Source organism: Anarrhichthys ocellatus, unplaced genomic scaffold (assembly GCF_004355925.1).
Source record: "Anarrhichthys ocellatus isolate YVR2014 unplaced genomic scaffold, GSC_Weel_1.0 scaffold6, whole genome shotgun sequence".
In the NCBI taxonomy this organism is placed as follows: domain Eukaryota; kingdom Metazoa; phylum Chordata; class Actinopteri; order Perciformes; family Anarhichadidae; genus Anarrhichthys; species Anarrhichthys ocellatus.
In genome coordinates, this window is record NW_022280036.1 from 15,324,381 (window position 1) to 15,336,934 (window position 12,554).

Sequence of the window (12,554 nt, forward strand, 5' to 3'; positions counted from 1 at the left end):
GGTTTGAAGGAGGAAAAAAAAAATGCTCTGCACAATGAAAATAATTCTTGATACATTTTCAGACGTATAGTCCATGTAAACTTTTTAGCGCCTATAGCCCAGTTGATAAGAATGTGCTGGCGTCAGGGATTGGGTTTCAGAAATGCTTTTTCGAAAGTCACGTTGACTCGCAGCATGGCAGCGACCAATAGTCTAAGAGGCACGTAGACCCACCGCTATAAAGTTGGCTTTGGGCTGAGGCGTCTTCATTCATGAGCAAACTGCGAAGTGGATCCTGCGCTGCCGTTTCATTTCACTGACACGTTCACTATTACATTGGACAATGCTGCGAGTCAGGTGTCTGAGAGGAGGTAGCAGGGGGGCCGAGGCGGCCCATCTGATCGGAGCCATGGTTGGTATTGTGATGGTTTTAATGTCTTCTTCTATTTTTTTCCTTCCAAAAATGTTAGAAAAATTAAATTGGGGGGGGGGGGGGTTAAAAAAAAAAAAAAAGCACATATCAGTAAACGTGAATAAAGAAAATATGTTTTGACATTTTCTTCACTGCGCTACATCTGAGCTGCTTCATTCACTTGGGAACAGTTTCATTCAGTTATTGATATTTTTTTTGGTGTGTGGGGGTGTGATTGAGCATTTTAGTTGTAAGTAGCTACAATTTGGAGGAAGAAAAAAAAAACAAAAAAAACTCAGAGATTATCTCAAAGAGACCTTCGTCAATAGATTGATTTGTTTCTAACTGCTGAGAGAGTTTTTTTGGTCCAGGTCCTTGAGTGACAGTGAACGGCTGTTTGCCACAGATGCGCTCCCAGACTCAGTTACACTGTAGCTGATCCTGAGTCAGCAGAGGACTCTCTATGGAGATAGCGGCTTCTTAATAGCATGTGAACTTTAGCACCAAACAAATAAGCCTTTCTGAAGCAGATATCTTTGTTACTTATCAGCTTCTACTGTTTTACTGTTTGAATTGGCTTTGTGTGTGTGTCCTGCCAGCCAAGTCATTTTGAATTTAAATTAAAACTAAAATTAAATTATAAACAAGCAAACAGCAATGGTAACACACACATTAGTTGTATTACAACTAATATACAGATTGTATCAATATGTGTAATTTATTTTATCTGAAAAGGTTGATTCGATCTTAAAATATGCCTTTCTCAGTATCTGTAGTTTCACAAAACTGAGGGGCTGTTTTTGTGCTGCAGAACATAAAAAAATCAACAACTTGTGCTTCATTTTGTTCACTCCTCAGCTTGGCCGGGCGGTGACTGGATGGGTGCAGGGGGCCTTCCAGAGCACTTCCAGTGCAGCAGCTGCACAGCCACGCCATGCTGTTGAACATGTTACTGAGCCCGTCCAGCAGGAGTGTCCTGTGTGCAGCTACAATGAATGGGACCCTCTTGAGGAGGTGATCGTGGGTCGCGCCGAAAACGCCTGTGTGCCTCCCTTCACCGTGGAAGTGAAAGTAAGCCATAATGTTAAGATGACTTCTGTGAGCCAGATCTCACAATGCTCACGAGTGGGCCACTGTTGTGCAGGTAAAGAGATACTAAGGTGTGCACTGTAAGGCAATGAGATTAACTCAGATTGTCATTTTGTGAAACTCTCAACAGGCTAACACATATGAAAAGTATTGGCCCTTCTACCAGCAGTATGGGGGCCAGTGTTTTCCTGCGGACCACTTAAAAAAAGCTGTTGTTGAGATTGAGGAAATGTGCAATATTCTGCGCCACGAGGGCGTCACTGTGAGGAGGCCGGAGCCCCTCAACTGGTCCACGGAATACAAAACTCCAGACTTCACATCATCAGGTAAAGAACGAGCCAAAGCAGAAGTATCACTCATTGATTAGGCTTTTAAATATATTTTCATTCCCCATTCATATCAAAAATATGTCTAAAATGTGTGCGCAAAGAAGTAGTTCACAGCTCAAAGCCAGGAATCCATGAAGACACAAGTACTAGTACAATGTTGAGGTACTTTACTTGAGTATTTCCATTTACTGCTGATTTATTCTAATAATAATAATAATATAATGATATAACAGTGACAAGGCCTATTCTACCCAACTAGTACTTTTACTTTTGACACTTTCACTCAAGTATTTTTATAATGTAATGCTACTTTTACTTCAGTAAATGATCTGAATACTTCTTTCACCTGCTGGTCTCTTATTTTTCTGTTATAACAGCGCTCAAATTGTATTTTATAGAATATTTTATGTAAGCTAATGGTGTATTGCTGAATCTGTTGCAGGCATGTATTCTGCCATGCCCAGAGACATCCTCATGGTTGTGGGGAATGAGATTATCGAGGCTCCTATGGCCTGGAGGGCTCGCTTCTTCGAGTACAGAGCTTACAGACCTTTGATCAAAGAGTACTTCAGAAATGGTGCAAAATGGACCACTGCTCCTAAACCCACTATGGCCGATGAGCTGTATGATCAGGTGAGGCCTTATCTTGTGAGATTAGGACAGCACATGTTAAACGTTTGAAGAGTGGACTGTGTAGGACTAAGGACTAATGCTTTTTGAGGGATTAGCGTTTTTTACCTCCATTATAAAGTTAAACCTGTACTAAAACACATTGTTTAGGGTCTCCATATCACCACAGGCCTATAGGCCACACACTGATCAATTGAGTGTAAATGATTACTTTGTGGGGTCTTTCAGGACTACCCCATCCGCACAGTGGAGGACAGAAACAAGCTGGCTGCCGAGGGGAAGTTTGTGACCACAGAGCACGAGCCCTGCTTCGATGCTGCCGACTTTATCCGAGCTGGGAGAGACATTTTCGTCCAGAGGAGTCAGGTATGAAGGCTGTCACACTTGTGAGCACGTCTGCCGTCTGATAGGGAGGGTGACTTTTCTTAAAAGCACCCCAGGTACAAGTACTTACGTCTATAGTGTAGACGTTTTTAATGTGAGTCACGTGCAGAGTGACATGCAACGTGCAGAATGAAAGATTAGATAAAGCAAGGAGTTGCTTCAGCTAAACTCGAGATGACATACAGAGGTCTCTGTGTGCGTGTGAACACCAATTTACCATTTATTCACTCAAAACTAATACAGGTACATACAAGATTAAGAATATACAGCTCAAACCTCCTCCACTGTTTTGTTTTTTTTGCAGGTTACAAATTACATGGGAATTGAGTGGATGCGCCGCCATCTGGCTCCAGACTACAACATCCACATAATCTCATTCAAGGACCCTAACCCCATGCACATTGATGCAACTTTTAACATCATCGGGCCAGGACTGGTGCTGTCAAACCCTGATCGTCCATGTCGCCAGGTACTGTAGGACAGGAAAGGTGGCCTTTCAACTCTCACAGTGTCGTGTGCTGCCCTCTTGTGGATGGATGCTTTAACCTGGAGTGCTCCACGTTCACTACTTCTCTTTGTCCTCTTCCTCAGATCGACATGTTCCAGAAGGCTGGCTGGACTATTGTGAAACCTCCGACACCTCTCATTCCTGATGGTGTGTACTAAAAGTCATCTTTTCCTACATAAGAAAAACATTTTAAGTTGTTCCTTATAAATATACCTTCCCTCTCCCTTTCTATGTAGACCACCCACTGTGGATGTCCTCCAAATGGCTGTCCATGAACGTGCTGATGTTGGGTGAGAAGCGTGTTATGGTTGACGCCAACGAGAGCACAATTCAAAAAATGTTCGAGAGCCTCGGTGAGTTCCCAAATTAAAGTTGTTCCATCTTTATTTTTGCAGCATTTAAGATTCAGTTCAACAGATGTTCTGATCATCTGTATTAAAATACTCTGTATTTGAGGCATGAATGTGTTTTTGTTGCAGGTATCAAGACCATAAAGGTGAATATACGCCATGCCAACTCGCTGGGTGGTGGCTTCCACTGCTGGACAACCGATGTCCGCCGCCGCGGTACCCTGCAGTCCTACTTCAATTAGTCATGCCAGAAATAGGCAGTTTTTATTGAGCTTTGAAGATTAAAGCGTCAGTTTGGAATTTTGCTTCCACTGTAGTTATCGAATCTTAATTGTCAGTCAGTTGAGTATGTACACAATAATCACAAATCTACTTCCGGCAAATTTCTTTGAAAAAGTATTTGAAATTTGTGTGTTTGGGTGTCACCCGCTGCAGCTCAAAGTCAAAGCAGTATATCGTTCAAACGTGCCCGGAACAAACTAATAATTGGGCAATCTTATCATGACAGGTGGCACCAAAGTTATTTTCTGGAAATGTGTCTTTCTGCCCTAAATGAACATGTATGAATTGTTTTGACTTTGATGTGCATCACAGAGCATTTGCCAACAGCTTTGTCCTGATATCTTTATATCTCTATGTATATACACATGCTCAATAGCAACAAATTAACATAACTTTACTTCGATCAGTAATCTCAATATTAACTGCATTTCTGGCCTGGCTATTGTGAAGCTGAATTGTTTATGGCTCATACATCTAAAAGTCATAATGTTGAGTACAAGGTACAATTTGGTATGTGAAAGTCATCAAACAAGGAGGAGAGAAGCTACCTCCTGGTGGAAAAGCCAAACACCATCTTTTTCCAAAGTTTTTATTATTTTTTATTTAAACAAATGTACAAAAGTTGTTAAGTAGGTCATTAAACAATATACATTTATTATCTCTAGTATATTGTTTTTGTAAAGGTTTTAATTGATTTAACAGACAAAGTTCTATTTATATTTTTCATATTCTTGATTCGATTATATATTTACTTTAAAAGTTTGCGGTCCATATCAGATATTGTGTACCTTTTGCTTTTTCTCCTATTGCAAATCTGGGCCAGTTATATGCTACTCGTCATTCTCACTGAACTGGCTGCTTCTGTGTGCAAAGCAAATATGCCTAAAGAATGGAACATGTTTTGTGGTGAAGATGTTTTGTGATTTCTTTGCTGCCTCGGATATAGGACGTTTAAGTCTTGAGATTTATTTTAATACAATGAATCCAACAGAAGCTTTGGCTCAGCAGATGAATGCAAGTGATGTTTTGTATTATGCAACACTATTAAATGCAATTAAAAAGAGTTGTGTGTCAGTTTTTTTATTTTATTATTTGTTAATTTCACACATTCGTGTTTGTTAAGTGTAAACGTATTGCAGCTTTGCATATCTCAAGTAGTGCGAGAAGTACTGAGATATTTGACTTAATCAAAAGTGTAAAGACGCCGAGTTAAAATGACTTCATTACAAGTAAAAGTCCTGCAGTCAAAAGTTTTATCTAACTAAACGTACAGGAGTATTATCAGCATCAATGCACTTTAAGTATCAAAATATTGTGGTATAAGTGGTGCTCATAAATAATCACTCACATTTTACTTCATGTATTTACTGTACCGTCTCATACTGTATTCTGCCATGTATGCACCTCTGAACAAATTCATGTCCTCTTTAGAATAAAAAAGTTAACTTTGATTTTCATTTCATTCTCTGGCACCGTACCGTATGCAGCTTACAGGACAATACACTTCACGAGAACTATTTATGACTGTCTCGGTATTTTAATGTTCATCTCAATTAGAAATGACAACATGCTGAAAATGTACCAGTTGATGTCTGCATTCTGCTGCCTTTTAGTAGTGGTAACTACGCATCGCACTCCGACGTTTATAGAACAATTCAAATTTGTTTCTGAATCACACAAAAAACGATGTTGCTGTATCTTAAATTTGAGGTCATAACAGCAAATTCTGTTGTATCTAATGGGAAATGTATTGATATAATATATATATGTAACATTTTAGCATATGAAATGGTTTTCTTCAGTGTGCAAGTTATTTAGCAAATTACATTTGCGCCGAAGAGGCAAAGAACATACAAGACAACGTGTATTATTGTGATCCAAAGCCTCGAAAAATCAGCCAACTCAACACTTCCTTCACACTCCAAATGCTTCTACGGCTTCACATTAAATCTTAATACTTTGTTTACTCCCATTCAAACTCTAAAATGCCTCCATCTTTAGCTGTTATTTGATTTATTTTTCAAGACTGCACTTACACAATCTTCATATTCTCTTATGTAAATCTTGCTGCAGCACTCGTTGCTCCTGAGAGCATCACTTTAAACCGAAGCCACATACTGTGTCCTGTGAAGTGTGAACAAGGGCCTTTAAATAAACAGCTCTGATTCACAGTGGTGGAAAGTAACTAACTACATTTACTCAAGTAATGTATTTAAGTTCAATTTTGAGGTACCTTTACTTTACTTGAGTGTTTCCATTTTCTGCTAATTTATTTAAAAAAAAAACTATTGTATTGTATACTCCAATATTGCACTTTTTACTCCACTATATTCATTTGACAACTTTGCAGATTGAGATTAATCACACAAAATAAGATCAACACATAAATGATGTCTCGTTAAATGTTAAGATAAGATAAGGTGGTGTAAACATTAATGCATCAATAATTATAATCAAATGATACATTAGTCTGCAATGGATATCCTGCATGATGAGTACTTCATACCTTTGGTACTAAAAGTTTTGATGCGAATACTTTTGTCCTTTCACGAAACTAATAATAAGTTAAACTTTGACTGAAGATCTTTTACTTGTAAAAGAGTATTTCTACACTGTAACTAGTATTACTTTGACTTAAGTAAAAGGTCTGAGTATTTCTTCCTGCACTGCTGATGAGTAAACAACTACTTGAGGATTAATCTGCAGTCAGGAGTAGGGGAGAGTCTGTATTCATAATTTCCTCAATCTGATTGACCTTTTTCAGACCTGACATCATACGCCTTCATTGGGAGCACAACGGCTTGCTGCCAGCAGTGCTCGTGCTGGGCACAAGCACGCTGCCTATTTAACTGCTTCACCTTTGTCACAATGTGGTCCTGATCAGGCGCTGCAGGGTGAACGCTATGAGGCTACAGCTGTGGCCTGAGACGATCACGATCCTCTAAATCACATTCAGAATCACCCTCTGGATTGAAGGTGACTGTGTGTCAGTGACAGGTTCACTGGAAGCCAAGTCCCTTCTCTTCACAGCTGTTCAGTCTTTTTGTTTTTCCCTGCTTCTATGTAAGCCTAGTCTTCTGCAGATGGATTGCTTGTTTGTACAGCTGCCTAATTACGTAATACTGCGGCTGCCTCAACAACTGCTCTAAAAAGGAGAATTGATTGGGATCTGGTAATGATTAGGCTTAAATGTCTGCGGGAAAGCAGCCGTCATCTTCTCATATTCCCTTGACTATGTGTGACTTGACTATGTCTGAATTAGGTCCAGAACAGTCAGCCAGAGAGGATCCACATGTTCAAATCTGAAGCTTTAGGTGGTCATGTTGTCTCAAAAAAATGTTTTTCTTTACCCATATTGGGACAAACAATAGTTTGTGGTGGTAATAAAATAGAAAACGTGAGTAATAGAAAAGAAAAATGCTATTGATCCCCTTTCTGGCAGCGGTAAATAACCACATCTTTCAAACGTCATGCCCTGAGTTTGTAACGCAGGATTTCTGTTATGAATTTGTGGACTTCCTTCCAGGACTTGACAGAAAGTCCAAGAAGTTATTTAACAGCTGTTTTCACAGGCTGGCTTGTTCTAACCATGAAGAGTAAAGTGACCTTTAAGTGTAAAAATGGTTGGAGTAACTCTTTCATGTGTTGATTTATATCCAATCATATGTTTTATGACAAATTAGAACATTTACAAAACAGAAAATAAAAGAATAATGCACGATTTTGTGAGACGAATGTTCAATAAAAGTCCTTGGCCTCCCAGTCTAAATATAGCCTCAAGGTAACAGGAGTCATAACACTATCACCAATGTACAATAGCTAACTCACCGTAATATGAGCATGATATCCAATGGGAAGCTTTGCTGTTACATTTTTATGAAAACATTTTGTCAAAATGGCTTATGCGTATCGTTCCTCTGTTTCCATCCAAACAACACGATGTTCTTTGCGGATTCCCTGATAGTATGTGCAGACAACACATACTATCTTCATTTCAAAATCTTAATAGATACTCGAGTCACTGCCAAATGCTACGCTGCCCAGTTTACACTGTTGTCTGCCGTCATATCCAGGCAGTTTTGTAGTCATTTTACAGAACAAGGCAGAAATGTAGACGTCTTGGGCATTAAAAACAAAACGCTGTTTTTGTTTTGTTGTACTATTTGCATTAAAATTGAAATCATTTAATAGTTTACTGCCTTCAGAAGAAAACGTCTAAACACTTTTTAAAATGTTATTATACAACATTTTGTCACAGTTGACAGTAGAGAGCAACAGAAAACTTTTTTTAGATTTAGATAACAAGAAAAGCTTAAGATGTGTCTTAATTATCAAATAATTGCACTAAACCCCGAAAGTTATATCAAGACTTGTTTGGAGAGGTACACACTTTTTTTTTAAAATATATGCTGTATATTCTGTTATGGTAACATGAATAAGTTTAAAGTCACTATTTGTAGAATATGGAAATTCACTCATTTGGCGCCCCCTTGTGGATCAAAAAAGACACTGAAGTACACTTCACTGCGCATGTTGGGCAGTTGTCACGCACTTTCCGGGAGTGGTGAAGGGCACAATTTGGTTTAAAATCTGTTGCAAAAACAAACACGGCCAAAGTGGAAGATGTTTTCTTGTTGTAGAGTTAATATAGTGAAGGATCTGGTGAGCAAGATAAGTATTTCTGATGAGATAAAACTGCTCATTTGGACTGCGCACACATACTAGCAACTCGCATACTCTTTATTTTTACTTTCAGTACATACTGCAGCGGCCCTAACAAAATACGGACTGTTGCATGCAGTATGCATTTCATGGCCTGAGTATGGCCATAATAATCATACATGCATACCGTAATCATACGGTTAGATTCGACTCTTAAACAGCATTGTTCTCATTCCACTGCAATTATGCAGACAAAATGCCAAAACTACTCCAACAGTGGGTAGCCCCTTATGATGATCTACAATCAAGCAATGGAAATGTTGGACAGTAGGCCAATAAGATCACAGCATTGCCATGTTCTTAAGAAATGAAATAGAAGTTGTGATCATTTTCTTAAGTAAGCTAATCACTCATAATAAATGTAGGCTTCACAGGCTCAATGACCTTGTTGTTCCACTCAGAGGTATGTGACCGGGATCAATTAAAACTCAAACTGAATCCGATTTTGAAGAGGGATCAGTCAGTCATGCATGATCTGGTGCTTCTTGTTTTATAGTGCTTTACTGTATTAATTGGTGTCTTTTTTTTCTGAAATGTTGTGTTTTTAATGTACGTACCTATTGCAGAGTTTGTGTTTTGCATGTCTCCTCATGTATTTATTGTAGAAGAGAGTGAGAGGAGTCTCAAAAATTTCCTCAAATAACACCTGCAAATAACACGGAAACTATAAAATACAACCATTGTTAAGTAGGAAAATATTGTTTTTTCCTAATTTGGTTGACGTTACTCTTTAAAGAAAACTGTCTTCTATCTGTCTGCTATTGTGAAAATGCTGATGTTTACAGCTTCTGGACAATGTGACATCCAGCTGTTTGTTTACTGCCTGAAAAATACCTTTACTGGTTTGGGAATATCAATAACTAAATAAATTTTACCCAGCAAATCCAAGCTAATTCTGATGAAGGTTATGGGACTAATCACAGTTTATAGGTAGTTCAGCTTTATTAGTTAGAGGGAAACAAAAAAGGTTTTGGCCTGATTGGAGGCTGAATATTAATATTGACATTCAAAGTCTAATATCAGAAATGCAGACGTTTGTTCTACACCGAAAAGCTATTTTTACAACAGAAGACTTTTCAAATATACTGTACAAGCTTAAGTCAATATCATGCTAATTTTCATATAACAACTCAATGCTGTGATCTTTATTTGGTTTGTGTATTTTAGATGACAAACACTCAACAGTGACATATTCCAAAGGAATTTGATCAGGACAATTGGAAAAGACACGACTGACACAAAAATGAACATATAGTGTACACAAAACCTGCTGCTGACAGTAACCCAAATACACAATGAAACACCTTTCCTACAGTGGCCCAACTAGAGAAGCAGCACAAAGTATGGTGATGATAACTGATAAACACACCTAAATGACAGAAGTGCCAAAAAGGCAACAGTAAACATGTCATCCCCTCATGAATAATGCAGCCAGTGAAAGCTTAGAAAGGATTGAACAAGATCTGGATTTGTTTATATGCTGTCATCAGTCATCTCCAACATAGATTTTATTTAACACTTACATTCATTGGATCAAACTGGTGTGTTTTTGTTTTATAAGAGCAATAAAACATTTGAGGCTGTGATTTTGAAGTTGGTTTAAAGTAGTTTGGTTTTTTGTTTGATGCCCGGTCTAAAGAAACTTACCACATCCTCGTATGATTAACTGCTTAAAGCTCAATAAAGCAATTATTATTGAAACTAATATTGAACAGATACATTTACTTTTAAAGGTGAGTTTACTTGTCATCGGGAGCACTACTCTGCCTGAGTCTTAGAAAACACTCCTGGTGATCAGGTTTTCAGGTTTATCTTAATTTGGCCTTGAAGACTACATGAAAGACAGGTGTCTCTAGACTCTAGAGAGAGGGGGTCGAATGAAAACATGCTATTTGTTGCATTGTGGGAAACGTAGGATCCCACATTTTTGGAGCTTATCAGGACTACAGTCAGGACATCTCTGTCTCTTGGTTTCTGATCATTCCTTCCTTTCCCTCTCCGTCTCTTGCAAGCCAGCTTTATGAAAGGGTAGTACTAAATTGTTGGAGTACCCCTTTAAAATAATCTACACCTTAAATGTTACCTTGTATACTGTAATGCCTTGTATACTGTAATGCACACACTCCGTCTGTGTTGCACACTCAGTGTCTTCTGTGAATGAGACGCGTCAAGTGACAGAATGCTTTGTGACGCCTGTTCCACATTATGGGCTGATTTTAGCTTCAAAGAAGTGTTAAAAACAGTGTTGCTATCACGTGGTTTGTCCACCAGAGGGCGATGACAAGTTTATTTTTCAACTATAAAATGTTCTGTTCAGCTCAGACCTAAACAAAACATATTTACCAGCTGCAACAGCAAGACTGGTATTGTTTTCACCTTGTGAGTCTGTGTGTATCACTAGGGTAAAATGTGCTCCTAGAGACACCTACTGCAACAGGAACTACAGGAGAGGAGGTTCTGAGTACATTGTCTGTCTGCCTGGACAGGTATCGTCTCCGCAATAGCATCATAAGCGTGCAAGATGCAGTCACAAAACTTTAAAGGTGTGTAGCTGAGATTAAAAAAAAGGCAAGGGGGTTAGAAAGTAGTGTGGGGATTTTATTAATATTGCATGATAGCAAACAAAATGCTTTGGGATTTTAAATATGAATACTTTTTCATTACAGTGCACTATTCATGTATATGCCTGTATGTTTTTTGTTAATTAAGGTGCCTTTAAATGTAATTTATTTTGGCCCAGTTGGTTTTCCAAAAAAGCTCTGACATTCGACCAGAGAGGTTTTACTGGGTGTTCAAAAGCGCTTAACTTCCACCGTAAATTGTGTTGCTGTGCCGCAGATATAACCGTGAAAACCCCGCAACAAAAAAAACAGCTTTCGCCCGGTTTAGATGTGTGCAAATCTGCAGAAAACGTTGAGACAGCTTATTACCTACAACCAGCTCCGTGTTCGTCTGAGCGAGTCCCTTTTCCTGCTTTCAAAGTTCCCACGGAAAGCGGAGGACCACCCAGCCGAGCCGAGCACGACGCCGATTAGCTGCGCGGAGCTCATTTGCATTAACGTCAGTAAAGGCTGTAGGTCAATCCTTGCGGGTGCTTTTATTGGATGTGCCGCTGTCAAGCAGTGCTGAAGAATTGGAAGGGCAAACGCCAGAAAAGGCAGAGAAAAGACAAACATCAAATCAGCATTATGTAGCTCAGTCCTGCCTTACCTCCGCTCGGTCACCGCGAACAGTCCTGCCGTCCCCGATTTCACATCCGAAACTTGTGGACACGGAGCTGTCCTGTTTTTTTTAAATTTATTTATTTAATTTTTTTTTTTTTTTTTTTTTTTTAGATTTTTCTCTGTGTCTCTCAAGCGATTGCATTCTCCAGAGGCAGTACCTCCACATATTTGGCTACAATATGACAGCCTCTACATCCTTTTTTCCCTCCAGAATGAGAGAAAACCGTGGAGCCTGGTGACACTGTAGCCAACTGCGCCCGGGTTTGGACCTCTTACATCAGGCGGATCATCCTCAGCCGGGCAGCGGATGTCTGAATGGATATTTGCAAGCCATCCAGCAAGATTTCCCCGCTTCCTAAATTGGCGAATGCGGGCTGATAAATGGAGTGTTCTGTCGGACTACATAATGGCATTATGTTTCACGGAGGGTGCTTGACATCGGAGCGACCGGCCAGAATAACACCCCGCAGTGTGAATATTTCAGCCTGTTGATGATGAACCGCTCAGGACTGGAGCAAAGTGTCGTGAGAACCGGTTTATGGCCCGTGTCTTGAGCTGAAGTGGCCAACCAGATTGTTTAAGAGAGAGGGCAAGGGGGTGGGGGGGGGGGTGGGGGGGGGGAGAAAGAGAAAAAAAAAAAAAAAA

General features: G+C 39.4%; 1 protein-coding gene across 1 annotated transcript; it reads left to right on the forward strand.

Moving 5' to 3' along the window:
- The first annotated feature begins 268 nt into the window (after positions 1–268).
- Positions 269–5,042, forward strand: gatm (glycine amidinotransferase (L-arginine:glycine amidinotransferase)). Its single transcript, XM_031846670.1, has 9 exons — positions 269–391; positions 1,250–1,462; positions 1,611–1,806; positions 2,252–2,442; positions 2,668–2,805; positions 3,128–3,292; positions 3,415–3,478; positions 3,568–3,684; positions 3,811–5,042. The coding sequence occupies exons 1-9, from the start codon at positions 323–325 to the stop codon at positions 3,921–3,923; spliced, it is 1,266 nt and encodes a 421-aa protein (XP_031702530.1). The 5' UTR covers positions 269–322; the 3' UTR covers positions 3,924–5,042.
- Positions 5,043–12,554: the final 7,512 nt, after the last annotated feature.

Bases quoted from the DNA above. Each gene is read 5' to 3' on its own strand.
- gatm (XM_031846670.1), top strand. From the start codon at position 323: ATGCTGCGAGTCAGGTGTCTGAGAGGAGGTAGCAGGGGGGCCGAGGCG. The intron at 392-1,249 runs GTTGGTATTGTG...TTCACTCCTCAG, and splicing joins CCCATCTGATCGGAGCCATG to CTTGGCCGGGCGGTGACTGG. The intron at 3,479-3,567 runs GTGTGTACTAAA...CTTTCTATGTAG, and splicing joins GACACCTCTCATTCCTGATG to ACCACCCACTGTGGATGTCC.